We start from the raw sequence: 14,953 nt of genomic DNA, 5'->3' as shown, positions 1-14,953 counted from the left end.
AAAAAAGTTTACTAGATCAATCTATCTAACTTATTTAACTTAATTACAATTGTTTAAAGTATAAATGTTCAAATATTACATATTAGGGGAACTTAAACTAGTATACCTCATTGTGATCCTTTGTCGGCTAATGGTACAAGGTGTGTGGGTTTCACTAAAATCACACAATTAAATAGCAGTTACAAACTTTTACATAAATCAAATAACTCATATTGATATTTCAATAAGAGAATAAGGGTCAAATAGGACATCCCATTACACAACAAACTGCAATTAAGCTACAATTAGGTCTCCGAACAATGGAAAATAATACAATTCAACCTAAAATGACATATTGACCTGGTAACATGATGATGTGGCGGTTACCGAATTTAAAAATATATATTTTAAAAATTTTACATTACTAAATTTAAATAAAAAAATTATTTAAAAAAAAAAAAAAACAAGGTTGCCTTCTTCGATGAAAATGCGAGGTTCCAGAGAAGGCGACCTTTTTTTTTTTTTTAATTTAAATATTTATTTTATTTAAATTTATTAAAATAAAAAAAAATTTAAAAAAAAATCGGTAACCGCCACATCATCATGTTAATAAGTCAACATGTCATTTTAAGTTAAATTGCATTATTCGGGGATTTGATCTAATTTTTTTTTTTTTAAATTTCGATGATCTAATTGCAGTTTGATGTATAGTCGGATGACCTGTTTTACCCATACAAGGCGTTTGGTTGGCAGGAATGAATTTTTTTTTTTTTTTTTATTTCGATGATCCAATTGTAGTTTGATGTATAGTCAGATGACCTATTTGACCCATACAAGGCGTTTGGTTGGAAGGAAGGAGTTAGGGGGGAAATGAATTGTAATTCAGTGGGAAAGAATAAGGTGTGAATAAAGTAAGAATTCAAATTACGTTGTTTGGTAGGGAGAAATATAATTATTGGAATTGAGAAGAAAATAAGTAGTATAAAGACTAAAATACCCTTATGTATTAATAATAGTAATAACAACCAAATCGTAGTGATGTCATTTTATATGTTTTTACTTTCTCAAATACCCATGAATTGCAATTTAACAAAAGTAGGGAACAAACAGCCTATTATTTCTTCAATCAATGATAAATTATGATTATTAATTATTTTTTAAAAAAATCACTCTTCTACCAATCAATCATCAATTCCTCAGACCTCAGTATAAAATTATACTGATTGACAGATGGTGGTAATTTTGGTTGTGTTCACGTGATTCCAGGGTACGGCAACTGAGGATCATGAACATATATATGATACTGTTTGTTATTTAGCGTATAATGTATGTATGTGTATCAATTTGTAGTTTGGTTTCATATGGTAGACTGGTAGATTGGACCGCATGCATAAACCAACTAACCAACACTCTCATGACACTCAACTCAGCTCATAGAACGATTTTTTTCAGATTAAATTATGAGAAAATTTAAATTTTAGTTCGAGTTATAAGCTTACCATTATTTGTCCTATGTTTTTGTTAAAGTGATGTTTTTTTTTTTTTTTTTTTTTTTTTTCTGATACCTTAACAATTTTGTTATAATTTATAATTATTTTATCATATATTTTAGTTGATCAAACTAATAATGAATTTTTATTTTTATTTTATTTCTCTTTCTCCATCAAATTACACCCTAACTCCACAATTTAGTGGCCACAAATGTTTTTGATTGAAGTTAGAGTGTAATTTCCCTCAATTAAGATTTTTGACGGGAAATAAATAATAATATTTCATAGACCCTTAACAGATGGGTAAGAAAAGCCATTTTGGAGACTATACTTATATATATATATATATATATATATATATATATATATATATATATATATATATATATATATAGTATAAGAATTGAGCTTGCAATTAACTTGGTCGCCGTCCACTTTAACTAAAGTTTTAAAATTGAATCATAAATTTGTGAGATTGGTCCTGAATGGTAATCGTACGTACATAAAGTTCAAGTTAAGTTTTGAACATTAATGACTACAATTAAGGTTACGGGTTTTATTTTGACAAATGGTGAATCGTTGATTATGATCAAATATAATGGTTTACCATTCAAACCGTTATTTATAAAGAATAGTTTAAAATTTTGCTAAGATACATAAGGAATTCAACCTTGGTAGTTAAAAAAAAAAAAAAAAAAAAAAAAAAAAGCTTTACGAAAAATAAAAATAACTTGTAATACTTTACAACTTAAAGACAACATTTCAAATTTTAAAATATGAAATATAACATGTTTATTTAATTTATATTCCAATCTTTTATTTAAAATTAAAATTCAAATAATTGGTTATATTTAAAGGCTAAAATACCTTAAAAAACAAACAATAATTAATTGACAATTCATGAACAGGAATCGACATTTTATAAACCGCCTAAAACTTCATAGAAATGGTTCAGTTATTTCTTGGCTTCTTGCTAATGATGAATCGTGAACTAACAATGGTTCTGAAACGTGAACTGAATTTACAATTTGGTTGGGATGAATGGATTTGGAGGGAAAAGAATTGTAACTATGGGAAAATAATAAAATGAAATTTAAATTACATTGTTTGATATGTAGGAATAAAAGATATGTGAATTAAAAGGAAAGAAATGAATAAATACTAAAATGTTATTATATAATATACTCTGTAATAATATAATAATAATAAGGGAAAATGACACTTTTTCTTCCTAAATTATATACTTATAGCACTTTTTCTCCCTCAATTATTTATGTAAGCACATTAGCCCCCTCAATTATTTTAAAAGTGGTGGTTTTTCCCCAAATATATTAAATTGACATTTCTACCCTAAAAGCAAACATTTTATTTATTTTACTTCTCCAACAAATTATTGCGTATATGTAGCGATTATCACGGTTCGGTTCAAACTGAACCAGACACTATAGCAATCGAATTAAAAGTTTTCAGTTATTATTCAGATCTAGAACCCAATATTTGGATTTCAATTTATTAAATTTAAGAATAAAAAAAAAACTGAATCATGAACCGTGAACAGGCGATTCCGGATCCAGTTCGCGATTTTGAACCGTCTTTATTTTAAAATTTTATTTTTTTTATTTTAAAATAGTCTAAATTCAACAATAAATGTATTTTATTTTTTCAGTTCGGAACATGAACCGGCCATTCCGGTTCGCGATTTTAATAAACTCTAAATATCGCGTTTTGATTATAAATTGTAATTGGAATATTTTGGTTTGTTTGCTATAGTATCTGTTTGGTTTGAACCAAATTATAGTAATAATTTGTTGGAGAATAAAAATAAATAAAATATTAATTTTAAATATTTATTTGAAGGGTAAATATGTCCATTTAACATTTCAGGGGGAAAAAGAGCCACTTAAATAATTGGGGGGAGAAAAAGTGCTATAAGTATATAACTTAGGGAGAAAAGGTACCATTTTTCCTAATAATAATGGAAAAATAGTAATTCATTTTTGAATTGTAACTATTCCTAGTAAGAACTTAAGAATTGCAATTACATGGTTGGAGGGATTTACAATTCTCTTAAACCAAATTATAAGATAAAAAAAATTCATGGAGTTCGATATAAATGGATTTACAAATCCATCATACTAAACAACCCCTAAATGTGGCCACTACTCTTTACAATTTTTTTTTTTTTTTAGTATTACTGACTCTATTACAATGTATATACTTTTTCAACCTATCTAAACACAAAATTTGTTATTTGGGAGCATTACAGTGGTATTATTGAGTTACAAACTACTTGATTACTTTTTGCATTTATAAAATACGAAGTATCACCTAACAACTCTAGAGGTTAAAATTGTAATTATTTCTTTAAAAAAAAAAATAAAAATGAAGTGTCGGTTCAAAATGTGACGTATCAGAAACAATCATTCAGACGACAGGGTTCATAATAATCTTATAAATAATAATGTACTTATGTACTTGAATAATGTTGGGTGACTGAAAGGTGAGTAAAAGGAGGGAAGAGAGATTGGACCCATGAACTGAAGGCCTGAAGGGATATATGAAGAAGAAGAAGAAGAAGAAAAAAGCAGCTTAGATGGCGGTGGGGGCGACTCCATTTTCATTGGGGTGAGGGGTGGCTGCGGACAGGGCGGGGTACGGTGGGGTTTGGTTTTGAGCCACCTCGTGATCGGAGAAGGCAGATCCATGGAAGACTGTTCCTGCTTGTCACGTGCCCTCTTTTGACTGCCATTATTCCATCTCACTATATTATTATTATTATTATTAAAAAAAAAAAAAAAAAAACTCTCTTGTATCAATTCAAAACAACAAGTGCAACAAAGCAATAATCTTATCTGCCAAGCATCTTGTATGACACTCGAATTGGACTGAGAGATTGTGAGTTTAAGCCTCAGGCGTTATTGACTTTTTGTGCTTCAGTAAGTTGAGAAAATAATTATGAACAAATACTACATTATAATAGAGTCAGTAACATTAAAAAAAAAACAATAATGTTATCTGTTTTTACTACATGCCCTCTTTTGAACTATTTAACTTAATAATATGTGTTTGAAAACTAAAGGAGAAGATGAGAATATATAGATCCATAAGTTATTACTACTAATAAAATTTTTTAACGAATCCAGTATCTATCGTATTAAAAGAGAAGGTATATCTTCATGAATACGATTTATTTTTCTTGCTAAGCTAGCTATGTCACCAGTAAGGTTTCCACCCCAGCCTTACTCGTACCTTAATGAACATTATGGGTGAAAAATAATTTTTAATGTAAAGTTCTAAATAAGTTTTTTCAACAATGATCTTGTAGTCAAGTAGTATGAAGTGATTCTCTCAAACGGGAGATCATGTTCGATTGATAGCTAGTATTTGTGATATTAATTCGTTGTGCTTCAGTAAGTTTGAGATACATTGTAACAGAGATGTATGGATTAACGTAAAAATTGAAAAAAAAAAGAGTAGTATTTTGCAATATTTAATGATATTTCTGGGACATTGTGTGTACTAGTACGCAGATCGAAGACATTGTAAGTATAAACTTCAAACTACATACAACTCAGGTTTTACTATAAATAGGGGAGCACTTGGCAATTGCCATAATACACATACACAAAACACCCCTCTTTTCTCTCTCTCTCGATACACAGTTCTTGGTCCCAATCAGCAGCTAGCTAGCAGCGAAAAATCCAAAAGAAAAAAAAGAAATAATGAAGGTGATGATGTTGTCATTTGGCGACAACATGGGATACTGCTAGTTTTGACTGGTTTTTGCCAGTTTATATTAACAGACAAACCTCGATCTTCTCATCTCCCAATTCAAAACCCTCATTCAAACATTATATTATTATTATTGCCTGCCCCTCACTCTCATTCAAACTAGCTTCTTCTGAACTGAAGCGAGAAGTGATCGAAGAAGTTAAGAAAAGAAAAAACATGATGCGCAGGTGCAGCAGCGGTTGCCATGGGAACATGGTGGGGACATGTTCATGTGGTCTGTTTCATCATCATCATCACAGTCAAAGTGGCAATGGGTCATCGTCTTCTGCTTTCTCCATGTTCTTCTCATCTGCGGCGCCCAGTAATCACCGGCCGGCGGTTAATGCTTATGGGGATTATGAAGATGCCCAGAATATGTATTCTTTTGCTTCTTCTTCGTCTTCTGTGGATTGTACGCTTTCTTTGGGAACTCCTTCCACTCGTCTCACCACTGAGAACGAGAAGAAAGCTGATCATCATCGCAGCAAGTCCAGCTTTTGCTGGGATATCTTCCAGTCCAACAAACAACCGCCTTCATCCGCCGCCAACCACAAATCCGGCCGCCCCGCCGCCGCCCCTGACGTCGCTCGCCGCTGTGCTAACTGTGACACCACTTCCACTCCGCTATGGAGAAACGGTCCCCGTGGCCCAAAGGTATTTTTTCAACTCTCATCAAAATGCACACTTTTTTTTCGAGTATTCAAGAAATTAGTAGTCACTATTCCAGCATACTCTAACTAATAAAGGACCATGTTGAGGCATATAACCATTAATGTACAATCCAACTATCAGCATTTTAGTTGAGATGGAACACATGCTTCAATTTGGTATCAGAGTCTAACTTAGCAGGTTAATTGCTCCAAAAATGCACATTGTTTGAATCTTTTAATGAGTTCCAACTCACTCACGTACTTATATGTATTTGCAATCTAATATATGCGCAGTCACTTTGCAATGCGTGTGGAATTCGCTACAAGAAAGAGGAGAGGAGGGCCAGTGCGGCGGCGGCCACCGCAAACGGCGGCGCCCCGGGGATGGACTCCCAACAGATGATGATAAACAATCCATGGGTTCATCATCACCAGTACTCACAGGCCCCACAGAAGGTCTCCTGCTACCCTTCAGTAGCCTACGGCAACGAGTTTAGGTTCATCGAGGAAGACGACCACCGCGATTCCGACGCCGGCGCCGGCGGCATTTCCTTCCTGTCCTGGCGCCTCAACGTCGCCGATCGGCCCAGCTTAGTTCACGACTTTACCAGGTGAAAAAAGAAAATTACAAATCAAATTAAAGCTGCAGCGCAGCCTGCGTGCCGATCGAAGAAGCATACATGGATAGCTCATTATGGGAATCATCTTTTTCTCCAGCTGTTTGTTTTATTCTTTTTGGTCTCTGTGTTTCATAGATTGAGTGAAAATGAGTTAATTCTATGTTGTCTGCCTTTTTTTTTTTTTTTTTCTTTTTAGCCGGTCAAGATCAAGAAGCAATTAGTTAAGTAGCTTAATAGGGCTTTAACTTTTCACTTTGAAGATGATGATAATATATATAAATATATATATATACTCCGTAGTATATATACCAGTTGTAGCATCGATATGATCACTTTAATGTTTTTATGTTTCACATTTTCGTACGTTGTCGGAACACGTTAAACCTGGGCAATCAGGAATCAATTTCAAGGTCCCTCGTTCAGTTAAGTTAACATGATTTAAATTTTCTCAAATACTTTATTAGGTAGGTCGGGATGTTAAAACTCTTAAAATTAGAGATTCAACCTAATTTATTTATGATATTTTATTGATTAAAATTTTGAGGCTAATTTTTTGCAAAAGGCTTTAAGATTAACCCAAAGTATTATAACCAAGATTATAAATTTGATTACTTCTGGAGTTACCTATATATTGTCTCTTTAATTGGGCAACTTAAGTTGATTTATCTTCTTATGATTGTTTACCGACTAAAGTCAAATTCACCTAATATTTTAAATTTAAATATTTAATTATTTGACCAACTCAGTTAGGATGGTACATAAATGGGTAGAACTAACTTCTCACCATTTGGATCATTTAGTTAAAAGTGGGCAAAACTAAAATGTTAGTTCAAAAATACCTAATCCATTCTCTATTTATTGTTTTCCATGTACGAATTAGCTTTTTTACTTTTTCCAGGTATGAAGTAGGAATGAATTGAGACAAGAAGGGACAAGAAGCTTAAAGTAGATATAGGCTATGCTTAACCTGCGACGTAGGTTTTGACCGTCACAGGAACCGACAACGGCAATACTCGACCGTTTCGATTCGATTCTCTTCTGATCATTGCCACTTACAAACGGATTTCTGTGTTGGAGAAAAGTTTGAGATTCTTTAATTTTATTGGCATTATTATTTTAAAAATGTATTATAATAAAGGAATAAGGACCAGGACTATGTGGTCCAATGGTACCCGGGTTGGACTTCTATTTGGAAGATTGTGAGTTCGAGCCTCTGTGGAGGCGTTATTAGCTCTTTGTGTTTCAGTAGGTTGAGAAAGTATATGAACAGATACTACATTGTAATAGAGCGAGTAGCATTCAAAAAAAAAAAAAAGAATAAGGGTCAAATAGGTACATTGTAATAGAGCGAGTAGCATTCAAACAAAAAAAAGAATAAGGGTCAAATAGGTCATCGAATTGCACACAATAATACAATTAGGTCACTGAACTTAAAAAAACAACAATTGGGTCCCTAAACTAACCATTTTCATGCAATTAAGTCAATTTACAGGTTTTGCAAGTTAGTAACAGGTCACCCAAATTTTAAAATATATTTTTTAATTATTATTTAAAAATAATAATTTAAAATTAAAATTTAAAAAAAAAAAGTTTAACCGTCTCTGGCCGGGGACGAAGAGTTTTTCCGTCTCCGGCCATGGAGACGAAGAGTTTCTTCGTCTCCGGCCATGGAGACGAAGAAGATTCTTCGTCTCTGGCCGGAGACGAATAAACTTTCTTCGTCTCCGGCAGAGCGAAGAAACGTTTTTTTTTTAATTATTATTTTATTTTATAAATTTTACTCCGTAATTTATTATTTTAAAATAAAAATTTTTTAAAAAATATTTTAAATTTTTTGAGTGACCTGTTACTAACCTACAAAACCTATAAATTAGATTAATTGAATGAAATTTGTTAGTTTAGTGGCCTAATTGTTTTTTTTTTTTAAGGTTCGGTGGCCTAATTGCATTATTGTGTGCAGTTCAATGGCCTATTTGACCCTTATTCCTATAATAAATTAAACAACTTATCAAATTTGATATCGCAAATGGGGTGCATGGTATAATGCACTTGCTGTTCACCTTACATATTCATTTGTAAATTGTAATGTATGTTTATTTTTAGTAAGTTTATTATATATTAATATACATTCATTTTTAGTATATTATTAAATCAAAATGACACTATAGTATACTAAAAATAACATGTAAAACATTAAAATAAATTTGTATCATGAATCTATTTTATTATGCGAATCTTTGTTCATGGTATAAGCGGTAAATTACATTATGGATTAGGATCTATATTACATTGTGGGTTCTGATCTAAAAATAACTTTTAGATTTAGTACTTGCAGTTAATCGTTTCCGTACATGTAAACAAATTGAATGCACATCGATCACATGGTAATTACAGACGCATAATATAGTAATTACAGGCACAAACTATTAATTGCATGTCCAAAATATGTTAACTGCAGATACATAATGTTTGTGTGTTATTAACTTATTATGTGTCTGCAGTTAACATATTATGTATATGCAATTAACAATTTATGTGTTTGTAGTTACCATATTATATGATACTACTAATTCCTGCTACGTAGTGTATGTACATGTATCTAAACTGTATATGAACAATGGAGTAGACAACAAAATGTAGAGCAAAGTGGGCTTTTTATTCATCTTGTTCTTGTATGTTGTATCTCATCTATTCTAGAGAGAGGTGAGAGCTTATAGCTTAGAGAGAGAGGGTAGAGAGAGGAAATGGAGGGGCCCCTTATAATGAAGGCTAATGGCTCTTATATAGGACTTGACCTATTCACTTTAACCCAAACCGTTTGATCCCGACTCAAGTAGGAGCACAGAGCATACGGAAAGTCTGAACCCGAGGTATATTCCCCATCATTATGCGTCTGTAATTATAATTAACAATTTATGTATTTGTAAACACATGATTTTTGGACCAGGGTTCACAATGCAATATGAACCCTGATCCATGGTATAACAATTGGGTATAAGCACTGTTGTATATTTTGATTTACGGAAAATGATACAATCACTATCTAGATGTGTGGTATAAGTGAAACCCACTTTATGACCACAGCAAACAAAATATTATATATAGTTATCATGTCAACTATTCAACTAATTTGAGGTTACCGTATACATTTTAATATTATGGACCTTGTCACCTTTGGTCTTGTGGTTTAGGTATCTCTAGCTTTAATGGGTTTAATTGTAGAATTGTTATGTTGGTTGAAACGAAATTATAGCCCACCAGGTCAAGTTACAGTCGTTATATCATAGACTGCGGTAAAAAACGATGCCGTTTCTTTAAGTAAAGAAATGACCCGTCGTTATTGTTAACGGAATCCGCTTATTTGGTGTATTAAACATCAACTGACACTACAGTATATCTAAACCGACACTGCAGTTATATCAAAATGATACTATAGTTGTAGTGAAATGAAACTGCAGTGTATATAAAATGAAACTGAATAACATTTTACATATTTGTGTGTATATTGTACAATGAAGCTGTAATTATATCAAAATGATCATGTAGTTGTGTTTTAATTAAATTATAGTGTATATAAAATAAAATTAAATAACATTTTCACATATTTGAGTCTATAAATATCGAATGAAACTGTAGTTGTGTTGAACCGAAACTGCAGTGTATACGAAATGAAACTGAATAATAGAGTTATTTTTTGCAGAAGAGTGCGGAACGGCGAAAAACGAATGCCGTTTATTTTCATTTAACAAAACGACGTCGTTTTGATGCGCGGTGCATAATCGATTATGCACCGCGGTGCACGATATAATTTGCCGTCAAGTTTAGCAAATTATATCGTGCAGCAAAACGATGTCGTTTTGTATTTTGTTTTTGTTTTTGTTTTTGTTTTTGTTTTTGTTTTTTTTTTAGAAATTTCGTTTCCCGTTTCTGTAGTTAACTTCTAAAAAAAGAAAAAAAAAATCTCCTGTTTTGGATGTACATAAACTCATAACAGAATACACATAAACTCATAACAAAATACACTTAATCTAACATAACACATAATACACATAAACTCTTAACATATTACACATAAACTCATAACATAATACATTAATACACATAAACTCTTAACATAAAAAACGACGTTGTTTTAAGTAAGACCCACAATGCTTTATGTGCCCTGGTGCACGATATAACGATTGTTCAAGTTAGGCCATGTACATTTTTTATAGAGAACTGTTGGGCTTGGGATATTTTATAAAAATTTTGGTAGGTGATAATAGGCCCAATCGGCCCAAAAGACATATGATAGCGAATTATTCTGTGGACTTAGATCGAAAATACAAAATTTAAATACTGGATGTTCACAATTACATTCTCACAATTTTATAAAAAGTAATTGTCAGCATTTAATATGTAAATTGTGAACATTCAATATACAAATTTTGTATTTTAGATTCAATCTACCTTGCAAGGTGAATCATGATCCATGACTCTGGTATAACAATTGACATATGACCATCTAGTCTATAGAGTTAGCTCGGTGAAAGTCATTGAAAGATAATTAATATACATTAATGGAAGACAATAAATGGTGATCTTGCAATTATGGAAAACCTAGTCAGCCTCAATCAACTCCTCGTTCCGAAATTACCATCTCAATCCCATTAAACAATTTAAACATATTGCCTAATTACCATAAAGAGACCCGATTAGTTGATTACCGTACACATCTCACCTACTTCTCTATTATAAATGTTTATAGTCAAAAATTTAAATGGGACAACATCTCTTATGAGGGTCGAGGGAGCAACTTAGTGCCACTGGACTACAAGGTCCTTGACAATTAACTTGGTTTTAATATTTGAACAAATTATTACAGTGGATGTTTTCCAAATATTTCATGTAGTTAACGGTGAGAACTAATTTGGTTAGATTTGAATGTTGCACGCAGACGGCAGATCGATGAGATAGTGTTCTATGTCTTGTTTATTTCGAGTTTTGACAAGGTTGAATTTAAAATGATAATGGTTCTTTTAATGGATAAATCACTTATTATTGTGCCACAAACAATAACTAATATCTAACACGATGCAACTTTATGTTAAGTATAGTGCCTTGTAGATCAAGTCCAACATCTTACTATCTAAACGTGATATTGATAACTATACAAGTATTAAAAAAATAAATTTGTGTTTTCACTACTTTATAATTAACAGCTAAGATAAACATTATTTCTTTATATTCGCGTAATAATATTAAACTTAGCACTTGTTCAAGACTATTTGTGATATTCAATGACAAATTGACAATAAAATGAAGAATCATGAGTATTTAAAAATATTGTATTCACGTAGTAATAGTATCATATACTGATATACTTACTTTCATCAAAAAAAAAAAATTTAAAAAAATCATATACTTACTACCTTGAGTCCAGATATATAAATAATTCAAATGTAAAAACTTGTATACGACCGTCTTCTGTGAGATTATAATATATTTGAGTAAAAAATACAGGAAAATGTTTAAATTATTCACCAAATTACACGTAAAAGTGTAATTGAATCATCTAACTAAAAAAATGTAATTAAGCCCCTGAATTATCTAAAACTATGCAATTCGATCAAATTTAACATGATTGTCAAGTCATCGCTGACGTGGCAGTCATTCTATTAAAAATTTATTATTTTTTAAAATTTATCTTAATAATTTTAAATAAAATAAAATAAAGAAAAAACTCTTCTCTAGCCGATGACAAATTGACAACGAATATTCTTTGTCTCTAGCGCATGGAGGCGAAGAAAACATTTCCAACATATATCTACTATCTACTATCTACTATCTACTATACTAATAAGAGCCCAAGAGAGTTAGGCCTATAATGGGTAGAAAAAATGGCGGTCACAGATTTTAATCAAATGAATGGCTCAGATTGATTAAAAGATTGATTAGATTTAAATTTTACACTAAAATTTCCTAAAATACCCACACACCATTACTAATTCCGTTAAAATTTTAAGAATTGCCGTTAGTTCACCGTTAACTTACTCATTGATTTCAATTAAAAAAAAAAAGGTCTTAGGTTCGAACCTCATCCCAATCAAAATTGACATAATTAGTACTATATTTTACTCTTATTAAATTATATAAATAATAATTTAGTTGACATAATTAGTACTATATTTTACTTTTATTAAATTATATAAATAATAATTTAGTAGAATAGTAGTTACAACAAAAAATAATACATATGCATTTCTTTAATTTAAAATTATGTGTCCACGATGTCTTTATTAAAAAAAAAATTATTCATTATCAATAAATTAAATAAGATAAATAATTTTATTAGTTATATTGTCTTTATTTTTTTTCAATATAAAAATTCTTTATATTCAAATTTATTAATTGATTATATTCGCTACATTGTCCTTACAATGTCTTTATTCAGTGACAAAAAAATTATTAATTTTTAATAAATTAATTAAAAGAAATATTTTCATTAGTTATTTTGTCTTTATTTTTCTCAAATGTACAAATTTTTACATTCAAATTCATCAATTGATTATATTCACTACATTATCTATTATCTTTTTTTGTGCACTATTTTTCTAATTAAAGATCAAAGTTATAACATAAAATAATGCTATATATTTATTTACCAAGGATTTTATTAATACCATGAAAAAATTAAAAAAATATAATTAAAAAAGCCAACCATATTAACTACTTGAGAGATTTTGTGACAAAGAGAGTATTCAAATCACACAACAAATTGAAGTGAGAACTACCTCGCAATGTCCTTGTTTGACAATCAGCAGTTAGCGGATTATACTAGCGGATTTGACCAGCGAATTTATTTAATTATTAACATTGGGTAGAAAAATAACCGCCAAATTATTAAATCAAATGAATGGTTCATATTGTTCAGGTTTTAATTTTTTTCTTTTAAGATTTTCTAATTTATCCTTAATTATATGATTATCAATTTAACTTTTCCGTTAATTCACCGTTAGTCTAATTCTAATATTAAAGTCTAATATAGAATTATAACTACACCATTAATCTAATTCTTATATTAAAGTCTTAATAGAACTTAACCACAAATTCTAATATCGGAATCTCCTCAAACAATATTAGTATATATTTAATATTTTATGCCCTAATTTTTATTTGTTCTCTCTTATGTCCCGTATTTGGTTTCAACCATACCTATACAATTATTTTATTGACAATTATAATCAATATTGACTATATTATCTTGCATTTGTAAACTTAGAATTACCTATTTAACCCGCACGGGCTTAGTTCAATGATTTAGTGGTAAAAAGATATTTGAAAATATTAGATGTTTAGATTAAAATATAAAATGACTTAAGGGTATAATAATAATAATAATAATAATAATAATAATAATAATAATAATAATAATAATAATAATAATAATAATAATAATAATAATTGTTTTAAAAAATAAAAAAAATATAAAAATATAATCAAGTCAATCATATTAGCTACTTGGGGATTTATTGACAAAAAGAGTATTCAAATCACACAACAAATTGAAGTAGGAAACTATCCCGCAATGTCCTTGTTTGGCAATCAGCAGTTAGCTTTTCAATATTAGTATATATTTAATATTTTATACCCTAATTTTTATTTGCTCTCTCTAGCTTATGTCCCGTATTTGGTTTTAACCATACTTATGCAATTATTTTTTTGACAATTATAATCAATCTTAACTTTATTATCTTCCATTTGTAAACTTAGAATTGCCTATTTAAATACGCAAATTTAACATTTAATTATCTATGCATGAACAATTTCAATATAATCTTGCCTTAATATACTTTAAAGTACTTATTTAAAAAAAAAAAAAAAAACATTGGGCATTATCCCAATCGCGCAATGCGCGTAAAAAACTAGTAACACTATAACCCTAATACATTCAGTATATATCTCCCCTTTCCATATGAACAACCAAGTTACCATAATCAAACTAGGAAAGGATTACAATTACCAAGATATTCAAAAAGAATTTTTTTTTTCCTGAACATAATAATAAAGATATTTTTTATAATAAACACATCCAATACGCAAAATATTAACATAAAATATTTGTCAATAAGATTATAAAGAAGTACTATATATCTTTTTTGAAAAATATTACATGTCATATGCAAAAAGAGTAAAAGACCTTGCGTGGTGGTATCAACAATTTAGCACTACAAAGAGTCGAAGAGGAGTGAGTACTACCATCAACCAACTAATCACACCTTAATGAAGAAGGGAACAATCTCGTCATTTTCGGATTAAAGTGTCCCAAAACGCATTAGCAGGTTAGGATAGGTCTTATCCCAGAACAAATAATCCTAAGTTTCGTAGTTTACTTCGCTTCTTTCTATTTCGGTTTCTTTAAATGAACTTACCTAAGCAATGCTAATACTGGCGTGTATGTACT

At 30.3% G+C, this 14,953-nt stretch overlaps 1 protein-coding gene across 1 annotated transcript; it reads left to right on the top strand.

Moving 5' to 3' along the window:
• Positions 1-5,101: 5,101 nt before the first annotated feature.
• Positions 5,102-6,826, top strand: LOC109177632 (GATA transcription factor 19-like). The gene is made up of 2 exons (XM_019327049.1): positions 5,102-5,894; positions 6,185-6,826. Exons 1-2 carry the CDS (start codon positions 5,418-5,420, stop codon positions 6,503-6,505), a joined length of 798 nt encoding a protein of 265 aa, XP_019182594.1. The 5' UTR covers positions 5,102-5,417; the 3' UTR covers positions 6,506-6,826.
• Positions 6,827-14,953: the final 8,127 nt, after the last annotated feature.

This window comes from Ipomoea nil, unplaced genomic scaffold (genome assembly GCF_001879475.1).
Source record: "Ipomoea nil cultivar Tokyo-kokei standard unplaced genomic scaffold, Asagao_1.1 scaffold0805, whole genome shotgun sequence".
Taxonomy (NCBI): Eukaryota; Viridiplantae; Streptophyta; class Magnoliopsida; order Solanales; family Convolvulaceae; genus Ipomoea; species Ipomoea nil.
Note: the sequence above shows the minus strand (reverse complement) of the source record. Positions and strands in the feature narration are given on the sequence as shown.

Excerpts from the sequence above, each read along its gene's own strand:
- LOC109177632 (XM_019327049.1), top strand. The coding sequence starts at position 5,418 with ATGATGCGCAGGTGCAGCAGCGGTTGCCATGGGAACATGGTGGGGACA. Across the intron at positions 5,895-6,184 it reads ACGGTCCCCGTGGCCCAAAG|TCACTTTGCAATGCGTGTGG; the intron begins GTATTTTTTCAA and ends ATATATGCGCAG.